Source organism: Curcuma longa, chromosome 2 (assembly GCF_044706935.1).
Source record: "Curcuma longa cultivar G26 ecotype Majalengka, Jawa Barat chromosome 2, ITB_CL_G26_1.1, whole genome shotgun sequence".
Classification (NCBI taxonomy): Eukaryota; Viridiplantae; Streptophyta; class Magnoliopsida; order Zingiberales; family Zingiberaceae; genus Curcuma; species Curcuma longa.
In genome coordinates this window covers 9402337-9417368 of record NC_133862.1, presented here as the reverse complement: position 1 = coordinate 9417368, position 15032 = coordinate 9402337, and the positions used below count along the sequence as shown (strand labels likewise).

General features: G+C 42.0%; 2 protein-coding genes and 1 pseudogene across 2 annotated transcripts; 1 reads left to right on the top strand and 2 right to left on the bottom strand.

The window, feature by feature from the left end:
• Window positions 1–610: 610 nt before the first annotated feature.
• On the bottom strand, window positions 611–2589 carry LOC141821563 (pollen receptor-like kinase 5; annotated as a pseudogene).
• Window positions 2590–8003: 5414 nt separating this feature from the next.
• LOC141821962 (uncharacterized) lies at window positions 8004–9445 on the bottom strand. The gene is made up of 3 exons (XM_074709361.1): window positions 9244–9445; window positions 8560–8818; window positions 8004–8478 (listed from the first exon to the last, which is right to left on the bottom strand). Exons 1-3 carry the CDS (start codon window positions 9349–9351, stop codon window positions 8156–8158), a joined length of 690 nt encoding a protein of 229 aa, XP_074565462.1. The 5' UTR covers window positions 9352–9445; the 3' UTR covers window positions 8004–8155.
• Window positions 9446–9780: 335 nt separating this feature from the next.
• LOC141821159 (uncharacterized) lies at window positions 9781–14903 on the top strand. The gene is made up of 2 exons (XM_074708540.1): window positions 9781–13710; window positions 14655–14903. Exon 1 carries the CDS (start codon window positions 9844–9846, stop codon window positions 13651–13653), a length of 3810 nt encoding a protein of 1269 aa, XP_074564641.1. The 5' UTR covers window positions 9781–9843; the 3' UTR covers window positions 13654–13710; window positions 14655–14903.
• Window positions 14904–15032: the final 129 nt, after the last annotated feature.

Sequence of the window (15032 nt, the reverse complement as noted above, 5' to 3'; positions counted from 1 at the left end):
ACAATTTTAAATTCCTACCATGTCTTGTACTTGCTGTTTTCTAACTATGCATGCGTGTGTTGTAATAATTAATATTAATTATTATTATTTTATTTTCGTTACGTACGTTTATGAAATATACGAATTTTTATATATTTATTTCAAAAATATCCTTACTTTCAGTGTTGTTGTTGTAATTATATATTTAAAATTTAACGAATTTTAAATTTGATCAATTGATTGATTTATTCAATTTAATCAAATGTTTTACTTATCCATACTAAAACATCCAAAAATATACATATACATAGATGAAACAATGACAATAATAGAATTATATATTTTTAAATCGAAATATCAATATACATTATACACACACATGTACAATGACATGACCATCCAATTTTAAACACAAAGCTTACAAATTTAAATCGTTTTAAAATCTCATCAAATGTTATTATTGTTTGAAAATAGCTAAATATATTATAGGGAAAAAAACATGTAATGTAATATGTTTGTGGATCCTAGAACATCATGAGAAAGATCGACCAAGGAAAATTTCTTCAGCCATGCCTCTTGCATTACTGCGTTCGTTACAAATCCATGCATCATCTCTCCTCGAATATGAAACTCACCAAACTTGTTTATGATCGATCGATAGATCGATGTCAATGAGTCGATCCTCCAGCTCCTCCCTCTTCCCTCAGCACTTCGATCCTGTCGAGGGCTTCTTCCAGCTCGCACCTCTTCTCTACATCTTCCTCGCAGCAATCCAATCCGACCTGCAGCAGCTTGAGCATTTCTTCCTGCGCCGTCGCCGTCGCCTTCACCTTCATCTCGCCGTCGAGCACCTTGCTGGCCCACTCTCCCCGAGGGGTGGAGCTCACCAGACCGAGCAAGTCCGCGCCTCCCTTCTCCGTCGCCGGCGCTTTGCCGGTCAGGATTTCGAGGATCAGCATGCCCAGATTCCAGACGTCGCTCTTCTTGCTCGTTCTCTCCTGTTTCTTGTACTCCGGGCACTGGAACGCCGCCATGAACTGGGCGGCGTGCGCCGGGTTCGTCACCGGGATCAAGGCGAAGTCGGTCAGCAGTGGCTGGAAGGACTCGTCGAGAAGGACGTTGGTGGATTTCAGGTGGCCGTGGGGCACGCTTAGCATCTGGAGCTCTTCGTAGAGGTAATTCAGCGCTTTGGCGACTCCTTTCACGATCTTCAATCGAGTGCACCAGTCGAGCTTTGACGATTGAGGATCATGGAGAATGTTGGCCAAGCTTCGCTTGGCGGCGTAGCCGGTGACCAGCAGCTTCTCGTCTTTCCTGTAATAGTAAGCCACCAACGGCAACAGATTGGGGTGGGACAACCTCCCCAGCCGTCTCATGTGCTCGTCGAAGTCCTCCTTCCCCACTCTGTTCATGTTCCTGAACCTCTTGACCACCATGGCCGTGCCGTCGGGCAAGGAGGCCTTGTACGAGGAGACGAAGTTGCTGGTCGCCAGCACCTCGGCGGAGGACTTGAGCAAGTCTTTCAGCTCGAACCGCCCCATGCCCTCCTTCACGAAGATCAGTCTTCCCTGGTCAGACTCCTTGGCGGATTTCTTGCTGGCGGTGCTTCCGGCGTCGGACTTGGCGGTTCCCTCTTCCATCGCTTCTTCCTTGGTCGGCGCGCCTTTCGATTTCATCATTGCAGGGGGAGGATTGGCATCGTTCTCGGATGGTCGGCGACGAAGTGAGAGCAGAACGGCGACGATGGCTAGGAACAGAGTCAGAGCTACTATGAGGTGGAGAAGGGTTTGGTTGGGTGGGGAAGATGGTGGCGGCGACGGCGGCGACGATGAACATGACACTTGAAGAGGTTCGCCGCAGAGTCCTTTGTTACCTGTAACAAATTCGCTATAGAAGTTAAACAGGATTGAAAATTTCGAAACTTGCATCAGATTTTGAAATTGAACAAAAAAAACCTGCAAAAAGATTGGCATCCATCTTGTTGAGGCTCGCCGGAATGCTTCCCTCCAAGTGGTTGTTGGAGAAGTTCACCATCTTCAGGTCCTTGGATCGGAGCTCCGGGATCGGGCCGGTGAACCCGTTGCCGTCGAGCCCCAGCTCAAGCAATCTCGGAAGCGCGGCGACGGAGGCCGGAATCGCGCCCGTGAATTGGTTGTTCGACAGGTACAGCTTCTTCAGCCAGCCCATGCCGGCGAACGCCGAGTCGGGAAGCTCGCCGGAGAATTTGTTCCTCGACAGGTACACGGCCTTCATGCTCTTCAGCTTCCCGAACTCCGGCATCATCCCGTCGAAGCCGTTGTTCACGATGCTGAAGGAGCGGAGGCGCGGCAGGGCGGCGAGCGGCCCGACGTCGATGACGCCGGCGAGGTCCATGTTTGCGAGCCTGAGGCCGGAGACGCTGCCGTCGGCGTCGCAGAGGACGCCGGCCCACTTGGTGACGTTGCCGACGCAGGGCTCGGACTCCGGGTCCCAGCTCCTGAGGGCGCCCGAGTGGTCGGTGATGGTGGCCTTGAAGGCGAAGAGGACGTCGGCGTCCGGCGAAGTGACGGAGCGGCGGGCGAGTAGGAGTAGGAGGGCGACGAGTAGCGGGAGCGGCCGCCGACCATCCATGCTGCTCGGCGACCGTCCGACGGGGCGTCGGGCAGGCGGACGAGATGCGATTGATCGAGAGAGACGTAAGCCGCGAGAGATTTGACGAGGGGCCGGTGGAGTTTTTTGAGGGGGAGGCGTTTTTTGAGGTGGTGGTGACGCCGAAGCAGGCGGTGGAAGGCCGAGAATAGGAGGGCGAGTTACGGTGGCGACTGCCGAGTTGACCGAGTCGTCGTCGCAGGTCGAGTCGTGTGGTCAAAACACGTCGCAGGTTCTTCAATGCGGTGAGCGGTTGGCAGTGATGAAAGGGCTTCCCTTCATTTTTTTTTTTTGCCTCCATTTTAATCACGATTTGTTAATAAAATAAAAAAATAGTAAATAAATAAGACTAATTATTGAGATAATAATCTCTTTAATAATATATTTTTTACTTTTTTTCCAATATTTGTTAATACTTTCATTTATATATTGGAGACGTGATGAGTAATTAAATACCAAAAAGTTACTTTTAATATAATTTACTCACAGCATTAATATTTAGAAATTAGTCATAAATAAATAAGACTAATTTATTAGGATAATTTCTTTAATCTTATATTTCACTATTTTCCAATGATTTTTAATATTTCTTATTCTTTATATAAGAGACGTGATGTTTAAGTATCCCAATAGAAACATATATTCTAAAAACAATTGTGTATATAAATTGTGCTAATAGATCCAGCAAAGTCTCAACATCTAGATTATAAGAAGAAAAATATATATGATGATTAATTAAATATCAAAAAATTACTTTTAATATAATCTACTAAGAGCATTAACATTTAAACATTAGTCACTATTATGGGTTAATCTATCTAGGTTAAGAAAGTCAAAATCTGACCGATTAAGATTAAGATGATGTGTTGGATTTACGATTAGATTTTAGGGTTAACTAGCTAGGGCCCACGTCCTACCTCCGCAACTGAACTCCACAATTAAACTCCTTACCCTAATTAAAAATGTCGAGTTCGAATTCACTCGGGATCCAACACCTGACTTGGCATTCAGCTCAGCTTAGGATCCCACACTAAACCTCTCTCAATGCTCAACTCTAGCCCGACACTCGACTCTGATCTCCGAGTCCAAGCTACCCCATCGAGTCTCCTCCCGACCGTATCAAACCACGTCTCAACCTCAAGGCTCGTCTCAACTGACCTCGGCCCGAGCTCTCTTTGTCGCCCGTGCTCTGCCTACTCAGTGCCCTACGCCGCACTCAACTGACTCTACTATCTTCATTCCCTTATTTAGCTTAGCAGACCATTGCTAGAAGAACACGTGCAATAAGGTGATATTAGATAGCTCATCTACCCCATTAATGCGGCATGATAGCACAATCTGATGTCGTATCATGGCATGGGTGATAAAACTCTTACTACTACGACGATGATGGATGTTCTCCTTATCAACGATAGGACATCTCCTCTGACAAAATCTTTATTGATGGGATATTCTCTTTAATTAAGATAAGATATTTTTCTTTTTCATAAGTCTATATTACTCCCTCGCCTCTCGCGGATGCAGGTATACACATAGAACCAACGAAGATCCTTCTCTCTACATTCCCGCACTTCTTCTTCTATCAGGAGGTAGCAACTTGACTTGAGCATTGGAGCGATTGAGCCAGTGCACCCTTGGCCTCTATTTTCACCTTCTTCTTTTCTTTTGCAGAGGATCCGATCCAGTATCTCACTCCCCCGCTGTTAGTGAGTGTCGCTTTGACCGTAACATACAAGCCAAGTGACTAGCGACTCATCCGGAAAACAATCTCAAACAGGAACAGTCACAATTATATAATTAAAGATTTTTTATTGTATTCAAAATACTAGAATAATTATTTGCTTCTCCTTTAACTTCCTCCTCTTATCTTAGGTTAGATTTGATAGAATCTATATTGGTTATGTTAGATTTTTACTATTTATAAAGTTAGTAAAAGTTATAAACAAATAAATTTGATGCAAACTAGAAGTAATAAATATTGACAATTGAAAATTTAATCAAATTTTATACAATATTGGAAAGATTATTTCTACAACTCAAATTCATATAACCATACGATCACACGATAATAACTTTATCGTTACATCAAAGTTATAAGCCAAAATATATAGATAACATAAAATGAGTTTTTTTCCCTCAAAAAGAAATATCTCCATTCTCTAAGGTGTTTATAAAACTAAGGGACTTAATACAACAATTCCCCAAAGTAATTTATTTGTTTTTCTTACAAAAATAGTAATTGCTTTGGCTATTACCTTCTTGCATGTGAACTAGCATAAATGGAAGAAGAATGGGAAGACAGATAAAAGTTCAAGAAAAGTCATCCTTGTGTCTGCATTTGATCTTTCCTATCTCACTGTCACTGAGCATGAAGTACAAGTAAATGAAATAGCGATAACAAGCTAAAGCATCACAACTCGCAAGAAGATGCATTTGCAAGATGCTTCATGGAAACTGGTAGAGTTGATTCATTTGGAGGAGAAACTGGTTCTTCAGGAGTTATACTTTGCGATGAAGGTGCACCTATAGTTAGCTCTTTATATGTAGGAAGATGAACCCAAGACCAGGGGCTAACTGCAGGAAGAAGACCCAAATCATGTGTGAAAATGTGCATCTGATATATGTTTACAACAATTAAACTCTTCTGGAGGCAAAGAAGTTGGTAATGTTGATTCGTTTGCAGGAAAAGAAATTAACTGGTTTTTCAGAATAAGCATTTAGTGGAGCTGGTGCACCACCTAAAATTAGCTCTTTATTTGCAGGAAGAGTAGTCCATGTAAAGGGATTAACTGCATAAGGAAGACCTAATCAGTGTAGTAACATAACATTTGATACTTCTCAATTCAATTTCAAAGTTGGGAAGCCATAAAAAGGTATCTGTTATAATGCTAATCATCCACTTGGATCTAACATGAGAAAGAACAAGCATCATTATGGCTACTATAATTCTCTTGCATCTGCCATAGTGTAAAAGGGAAAAAGCAAGGATGAACAATAGTTTTTTTTTCCTTTTGTATCATTTTCTTACTTCAAATCTTATATGCTGATGTCATGTCAGTGTGTTTCAAAGTAAAAGATGAAGAACACTATCCGTATCCCTCATTGTGTGCATGACATGCAAGTAAAGGGAAAATAAAAGCAAAAACACAGGACTGAAGCATTACAAGATGCATTTGTAGCAGCATGCTCATCTTTCAGCTTCATTTGTTCAGACTGAGACATGGCAGTCGATGGTTCTGATTCACTTGGAGGAGAAGGAAATGGTTTTTCAGGAAATGTATTTGGTGAAGCTGGTGCAGCAGCACAAGACAAGGGCTTAACTGCAGAAAAAAGACCATAATGTAGTATCTGAGATTACTTGCCACAATCTCAAGAATTCTGAAAATGAGAAGGTAAAAATGAACCATAGAATTGAAGTACCATAGAGAACATGAAAGCATACATGCCATCAATAGGGTTTCAAAAGAATTGAAAAATATTTCTCCATTCCATCTGGAATTTGATACTGCTAACCACATACACCACCATGACTGTTTTCTTTCATTCATTTTTTTGTTTTTGTTTTTAGCAAAGTTAAAATGCCTACACTACACATTTGGTAAGCCTCTACCAATATGGATATGGGCAAAAATACCAAAAAATTCCATATAAGGCAAGTCACAGAACATGAAGATGAGATGAAAGAACAATAGAAGAGAGGAAAGAGTGAGGGAGATAATGAGGAAATAAATAAAATTAAAAACCAGTTACCACTATAGCATTTGGCCTGTTATTGTTTATTGTATATGTAAGTTCAAATCACATATACAATAAGTTTTTTTGAAAATTATTCTAGTAATTACCGAAATAAAATAATAATCAGGATGGCTATAATCTCAATAGTGTTGCTTGTGCTGAAAAGTATCATCAAACCCTGACATGTCTCTGCAGAATTCAAGTGTAATGTTTTTTTTTAGCTTATTTTTAATTGATTATGTAATTGTTAGGCATACCTTAGAAGTAAATAAGTAAATTAGCAGCATACTATAAGAGTAGATCATATATGTATTTAATTATGTCGACATACATTAATAGCTTTTTTAGAAATTATGACCAAACAACAACTTAAGAAGGCAACTATTCCGCTAACCATTAATAGTCAACATGGAGTCCCCAGGGCATGTGCCACGGTAGGACATTCAGATTATGACTCAGACACCCGCGGTTTGATCCTCAGCTACGCGTATTTGCATAAATTTTTCTTTCAAATGGGGAGCACAATCAAAGAATATTGGACGTCTGAACTGACCGCTGCGTGCACTTCCCAATTTACTTCGATAGTCGATGAAAAACTTTATGGACTAGACTAGTCACCTCAAGGATAGTCAATAAGATTAATTGAGATTTATCATTAATAGTCAACATAGAATCTCTTTAAATGATGGAGGTTTTCATTCCATGTATTCCTCAATAAATTAAAATTTTATTTACAAATTTTCATTTTCCAAAATGAAGTAGAACTATTACTTATTTAGTTGATCTTCTATATTAATTTAAAGGACTTTTGTTTCAGTGATTAATGATATACTATATTTATATTGTTTGGGGATTTTCTATTTTTTTTTACAAAATATTACACAAACACTAGTGAGTCAAATAAAATTTCTTATTTTTATAAATAGTGTTGCAACCCACTTAAAAAAAAATACCATTTATAAATTGCATGTATGCCCTCACGGCCTCACCTTCTTCATCCCGCCATGCTGGATGAAACGGTCAGGTATAGGCCGGTCACATTCCACCTCCACTCAGCTCCCGATCAACTCGTTAAATTATTAAAATAAATTATAAATAAAATAATAATATATTATATATTTAAACTATTAAAAACAATAAATTTATAAAAATATTTATACGATATTTTCTTAAAACATGCCTCTCTCCCTCTTTTCATTTGTGAAAACAATCACTATATTTTTCAATATTTTTACTCTGCCTATTAAAACATCACGTCTTCTCTCCTCTTTTATTCATGAAATAATAATGATATTTTTTTTATATTTAAAATCCTAAAATCCATTAATAATATTAATTATTGAATATTATTATCTTAAAAACTCAATTTATACTATTAAATTCACATCAACAAACATAAATATATTAACTTTATATTAAAAAAATTTCCAAAAATACATTAATTTTAATTTAAAATTCTCTAAAACTAACCAATAACTCTACACCATTCAAAATTTTAATATTTTTTTAAATAAAAAAATCTTAAAAAACATTAATGATGTTAATTAATAAAAATGATTATCCCAGAATTTAAAAATTAACTATTCTTAATTTACCAATTCGAATCCAAAAACATAAATCCATTAATAAAATTTTCACAAAAAAAATAAAAAAGAGGAGAGTGAAGGAACATTCCAGAAATATAAGATTTATATATTATGAAAGTGAAGCAGGCGACCGATAAAGCTCTAATCGACAGATCTAGGCCTCTGTTCATGAGCGACGAGCAATACCCAGAGCAAATTTGAAGTAGAATGGCATTGCAAATTGAGACTCAAACTATCTCTCTGCATCTCTTCTCCTTCCTCACCCACGACCACATTATGGGATCGAAGGAGGCCTTTGGAAGGAACTGAGAGATCTTGCAGTGCTGAGGCAGCTGCCGGAGTCCTTCACCTCCTGCGCCATATCCGGCCACTTGACTCACCTCAACTTCCATGGATGTAGCTTCAGCTTCTTCAGCCTCCGCTGTCTCCCCACTGATGACCATGGAAGCTTCGGATGGCTCCTCCCATGGAACAAGAGCCAAAGAGCTGGAGTTGGCTTCCGTCTCATCCTTCGCGTGAAGCCTCTGATCCCCGGGCTTGGAAACATGATCTGCAAGCAAGAATGCCACCACGGTTAAGAATCAAATGTGGAAACGCATCGCAGGGAATCCCCATCGCAAGGAGCACTTACTCTTGAGAGCATGGATCAAGTCCGAGGTAACGCGAAGAGACGGATTAGATGAACCAGGGGACAAGAATATTGGTGACTCCACGGGCTTGTAGAGAACGATGGCTCTCTCGTCGTTGGAAGGATACGGAGGCGAGCCCTCCTTGTGCAAGGATTCCGAACTCGGCAGGAAATTGTCGCTTACACCAGAAACAGAGCCATCACATGCCATAGCGGATGCTGTTTCAACCTCTTCCATGATCGGTGAAAACTCATCGGGATCCTTCAGAACAAAATAAGAACACGAACTTGAGATCCGCAGTTATTTTCGAAGATTTCAGGATCAACTGTTAAAGAAACTATGCAAAAGGCACCATCTAGCTCGTAATTTGATCGAGCCGTCAGCGCTACGGAGAAATTGCTTCCTGTTTTTCCTCCCAACACAAAACGTGGAAAGCTTAGGACGGATCGAAATTGATTTTCAATGTTTTATCTTCTATTCCAAACTTTCGTTGTTTCGAATAAACCAAATCTGGAAATAGAGACTTTAACACACAAAGGTTCTTCGAAATCCCCATCAAAATTCTTCCAACCATCCCAAACTCAAAAGATCGCGAAGATTTCAAGTACTAAATCAAGGAACAAGCGTCGACGCTCGACTATGAAAAAAATAAGTCACGAAATTCGATTTCAAGATGAGTTGCCTACCAATCTACGTATCTTTCTCGCCGGGGACGAGAGCGAGAACTCCATGAACTCGTCGCACGCCTCCTCCAAGTCCTTCCGCTTCATCTTCATGCGGCAGAGCTGCGCCATGCCACCGGTCTCCGTCGATCTCGTAATCTTCCGGAACGAAATCCAACCGAATCAAGATCCCACTGGAACCCTACTCCTCTGTTCAAGCCCACGAGAGTTGTGGCGCTGCGGCCTCCACGCCATTGATGGATTTATAAGCGCGACGGTGGGAATCTGTCGCGTGTCCTTCGAGCCTTCTCTGGAACTCTCCAGAACAGCGCCGATGATTTGGGCTATTGAAATGGGCCTAAAGGCTACGATTTGGGCTTCACAAAATCCATTCGTGTGTTATTAAAAAATACCTTTTAAAGATATTTTTTAATTTTTAAATACTATTAAATTATATTTAAAAAATATTTTAATAATTGAATAAGAAATTTAAAAAATCTTGGCTTTAATCTATCCAAAACCCTAGAAAGGTGCGTCTATGGCTTCCCAAATCCTCGATTCCTCTCGATATCGATCTTGATTTCGAGCTTCTTCTCTGTGTCAGTCTTCGATCGATCGACGCCGATGGATAATTTGGACGCGGAGATCGCCAAGGCGCAGGAGGAGCGACGGAAGATGGAAGATGTTGCTATGCTCACCTCCGTCACCTTCGACGCCGACCTTTACGGCGGGGGCCCCGACCGTTTCGAGGGCTACGAGCGCTCCATCGCCGTCAACGACGAGGAGGAGGAGCAGGACGGGGACAGCCGCGAGCTGGCCCGCCGGATGGCCTCCTACACCGGCCCTAAGTCTCTCAAGGAGATCCCCAGGGTGTCGGATGGCGACGAGGATTCGGGGTTCAAGAAGCCGCAGCGGATCATCGACCGGGAGGATGACTACCGGCGCCGGAGGCTTCAGAGGATCATTTCGCCTGATAGGAACGATCCATTTGCCTCCGGGGAAGCTACGCCAGACCCCGCAGTTAGGACGTATGCAGATGTGATGAGGGAGCAGGCCTTGCAGCGACAGAAAGAGGACATTTTGAAGGAGATCGCTAAGAAGAAAGAGGAGGAGAAGGAGAAGGCTGCTGCTGAGCCAGCCCCTACGGCGCAGAAGAGGAGGAACAGGTGGGACCAATCCCAGGAGGCTGATGGAGGTGCTGCCAAGAAGGCAAAGCCAAGCTCGGTGTCGTCGGACTGGGATGCTCCCGATTCCACCCCTGGGATTGGGCGGTGGGATGCAACACCGACTCCGGGGAGGGTTGCGGATGCGACGCCCTCTGTCTCACGCAGAAACAGATGGGATGAAACTCCTACCCCTGGGAGACTTGCCGACGCCGATGCTACTCCTGCCGCAGGTGGTGTCACCCCTGGTGCTACGCCAGCTGGTATGACATGGGATGCTACGCCCAAGCTTGCTGGGCTTGCAACACCAACGCCTAAGCGCCAAAGATCAAGGTGGGATGAGACTCCTGCAACCATGGGCAGTGCCACGCCATTACCTGGCGCTGTGACTCCTGCTGCAGCATTCACTCCTGGTGTCACTCCTGTTGGTGGTGTTGATCTTGCGACTCCGACTCCTGGTGCAATAAACCTTCGAGGTGCTATGACTCCGGAACAGTTTAATCTGTTGCGGTGGGAGAGGGACATTGAAGAGAGGAATAGGCCATTGACAGATGAGGAGCTCGATGCTATGTTCCCACAGGAAGGGTACAAGATATTGAATCCTCCCGCATCCTATGTTCCCATCAGGACTCCTGCAAGGAAACTCTTGGCTACACCTACTCCAATGGGTACGCCACTTTATTCAATACCAGAGGAAAACCGTGGGCAACAGTTTGATGTCCCAAAGGAGGCACCTGGGGGCTTGCCGTTCATGAAACAAGAGGACTACCAATACTTTGGAGCTCTACTGAATGAAGAAGAGGAGGAACAGCTGTCTCCTGAAGAGCAGAAGGAAAGAAAGATCATGAAGCTATTGCTGAAGGTGAAGAATGGTACTCCTCCACAGAGGAAAACAGCCCTGCGACAACTTACAGATAAGTCCAGAGAGTTTGGAGCTGGCCCACTGTTCAACAAAATTCTGCCTTTGCTCATGCAGCCGACACTTGAAGATCAAGAGCGTCATCTTCTGGTAAAAGTTATCGACAGGGTTCTATATAAGTTGGATGAGTTGGTCAGGCCTTTTGTTCATAAGATCCTTGTGGTTATAGAGCCTCTTCTAATTGATGAGGATTACTATGCCCGTGTCGAAGGAAGAGAGATAATCTCCAACCTCAGCAAAGCAGCTGGTCTTGCAACTATGATTGCTGCCATGAGGCCAGATATTGATAATATAGATGAGTACGTGAGGAATACAACAGCACGAGCTTTCAGTGTTGTGGCTTCTGCTTTGGGTATTCCTGCTTTGTTACCATTTCTGAAGGCTGTTTGTCAGAGTAAGAAATCTTGGCAAGCACGGCACACTGGGATTAAGATTGTCCAGCAGATTGCTATTCTCATGGGATGTGCTGTGCTGCCACATCTTAGGTCTCTGGTGGAAATTATAGAGCATGGTCTTAGTGATGAGAACCAAAAGGTGAGAACAATTACTGCGTTGTCTCTTGCAGCACTTGCAGAAGCAGCTGCTCCTTATGGAATTGAAAGCTTTGATTCAGTGTTGAAGCCTCTTTGGAAGGGTATCAGGTCTCATCGTGGAAAGGTTCTTGCTGCCTTCCTGAAGGCGATTGGTTTTATTATCCCTCTGATGGATGCTGTTTATGCAAGTTACTATACTAAAGAAGTTATGATTATCCTTATCCGTGAGTTCCAGTCACCTGATGAAGAAATGAAGAAGATTGTGCTAAAAGTTGTCAAGCAGTGTGTAAGTACAGAAGGGGTTGAGGCTGACTACATCCGCAATGATATTCTTCCTGAGTTTTTCAGGAATTTCTGGGTTAGGAGGATGGCACTGGACCGTAGAAACTACAAGCAGCTTGTGGAGACAACTGTAGAAATTGCAAATAAGGTTGGTGTGGCAGATATTGTAGGGAGAATAGTGGAGGATCTCAAAGATGAGAGTGAACCTTATAGGCGTATGGTGATGGAGACAATTGAGAAGGTGGTGGCTAACTTGGGAGCATCAGACATCGATGCTAGATTAGAAGAACTTCTTATAGATGGGATTTTGTATGCCTTCCAGGAGCAGACAAGTGATGATGCAAATGTTATGCTTAATGGATTTGGTGCAGTGGTGAATGCTTTAGGCCAGAAGGTCAAGCCTTATCTTCCTCAGATTTGTGGTACCATAAAGTGGCGTTTGAACAACAAGAGTGCCAAAGTTAGGCAGCAAGCTGCAGACCTGATTTCACGGATTGCCATCATCATGAAGCAGTGCAAGGAAGAACAGCTGATGGGCCATCTGGGTGTTGTCCTGTATGAGTATCTGGGAGAAGAATACCCTGAAGTCTTAGGTTCCATCTTGGGAGCACTTAAAGCTATAGTCAATGTCATTGGTATGACTAAGATGACACCACCTATTAAGGATCTACTTCCTCGTTTGACACCAATCTTGAAAAACAGACATGAGAAGGTGCAGGAGAATTGCATTGATCTTGTTGGTAGAATTGCAGATCGTGGAGCTGAATTTGTGCCAGCTAGGGAGTGGATGAGGATTTGTTTTGAGCTTCTTGAGATGTTGAAGGCTCACAAGAAGGGGATCCGAAGAGCTACAGTCAACACTTTTGGTTATATTGCAAAGGCAATCGGGCCACAAGATGTTCTTGCAACACTTTTGAACAATTTGAAAGTTCAAGAGCGTCAAAACCGTGTCTGTACTACTGTGGCTATTGCTATAGTTGCTGAAACATGCTCGCCTTTCACTGTTCTTCCGGCTCTCATGAATGAGTATCGTGTTCCTGAGCTGAATGTGCAGAATGGAGTTCTTAAATCACTGTCTTTCCTCTTTGAGTACATTGGCGAGATGGGTAAAGACTACATATATGCTGTTACCCCACTGTTGGAGGATGCTTTGATGGACAGGGATCTGGTTCATCGGCAGACTGCTGCTTCTGCTGTTAAGCACATGGCTCTTGGAGTTGCTGGTTTAGGTTGTGAGGATGCACTTGTCCACTTGCTTAATTATGTCTGGCCCAACATTTTCGAGACTTCTCCTCATGTTATTAATGCTGTGATGGAAGCTATTGAAGGAATGAGGGTTGCACTTGGTGCAGCTGTCATTCTAAATTACTGCCTTCAGGGTCTTTTTCACCCTGCAAGGAAAGTTAGGGAGGTCTACTGGAAAATTTACAATTCTCTTTACATTGGATCCCAAGATGCTTTAGTAGCTGGTTATCCCACACTAGAAGATGATGGAAACAATTTATATAGCCGACCAGAGCTTGCAATGTTTGTCTGAATGATACCTAGACCAGTTTGCATATGCCTTTGTTGCTGCTGATTTGTAGTCGTATAGGTTTGTAACTTGTTTTCTCAGTTGGCCTTTCCTAATAATTATAGACAATAATATTTATGAATCCTTAAACTTTATGCATTAGGTGCTCATATAGTTTATGTACATTCTATATTTGGTCATATTAATTAGTAATATTTGTAGTTTTTTCCTCTATGGAAAACTTATTTGTTTACTTTTTTATTGATATAATTATTGATTGGGCTAATTACCTTTTCGTTTATGTTAAAACCATTTTCAGAATTGTTAGGGTGTTCATTTGGTTATTGTTATTGGTTCATTTCCAAGTAAAGACATGTTTTGTGCACAGCAGGCATACTTGCTTTGGATATATTTTCAGCTTTGATGCCTCCTGATATTTGCTAAGGTGCCTGCAATGCTCTGATTTGGAAAAATTATTTGTTCTTGTCGACTAACTACAGATTTCTTTTTATTTCTTCCTTGGCCAACTGTATGGTTCAAAGTTAAATGTTCAAATTATATTGGTATAGCTGAGAACGTTCGTCTCTCTGTATGCTTGGAGTTGTCATAATAACTGAAAGCATTGTGTGCACCTCCTACACAAGGCTCAAACTAACCTTGAAAATCAGGTGAGCCTCCTAAAAAGAGCTTTTGTAGATTCTCTTTATCATCTCAGATTGTTGTTGAACAATTTATTCATGATTATGTGCTAAGTGATGTTAATGTTATCTTATGCAGCATCTCTGTTTCTGGTGCTTTTCCACATGCTATTTCATTTTCATGTACTTCTTTGCTTTTGATATGATCATGTTCAATTAGAGTATTTGCTCTTGCATGTGTTCTATGCCTCCTTAGTGTTTTTACTTTTCGCCAGAGAAGTCATATAGTGCAATGGGGTTTACACATTGTCTCATTGTAATTTCCCTTTCCTGTGCCTCCATAGTGTTTTGGAGATTATACTAACATCCTAATTTACAATTTTGTAGGGTTCTTTAACCTGGCACCATTTGCTTGTGATTCGTGGAGGAAACTCTTTCAAGAACACCGAGCAACAATATCTAGTCGGACTATTTCGGGTTACTGTATGTTTGTTAAATCAGCAATTTTAATGGAGTAAACATGTATGCGAAGGACATGTTCCATGTCTACGTTGTTGCACACACTAACTTTGCGTCAGGTACCGCCTGTGTAAAGTTAAAATCTAAATTAGAATTGCAGCAGAACTGTTAGTTTCATTTTCTTGGTTCACTTCTATGGAACTTAATGAGATTGTCTCATTAGCAACATGTGTAATAATCAAGATAAGTGGTGATGGTGCCCCGGGGCATAGATGAGATGGTTATGACGCAACAGAGTTGCAGAAG

What these genes read in the sequence shown, in the direction of transcription:
- LOC141821962 (XM_074709361.1), bottom strand. Translation starts at nt 9,351, where the DNA reads ATGGCGCAGCTCTGCCGCATGAAGATGAAGCGGAAGGACTTGGAGGAG. An exon ending in CGAGAAAGATACGTAGATTG is followed by an intron (nt 8,819 to 9,243) that starts GTAGGCAACTCA and finishes TTTGTTCTGAAG; the next exon opens with GATCCCGATGAGTTTTCACC. An exon ending in CTTGATCCATGCTCTCAAGA is followed by an intron (nt 8,479 to 8,559) that starts GTAAGTGCTCCT and finishes TCTTGCTTGCAG; the next exon opens with ATCATGTTTCCAAGCCCGGG.
- LOC141821159 (XM_074708540.1), top strand. Translation starts at nt 9,844, where the DNA reads ATGGATAATTTGGACGCGGAGATCGCCAAGGCGCAGGAGGAGCGACGG.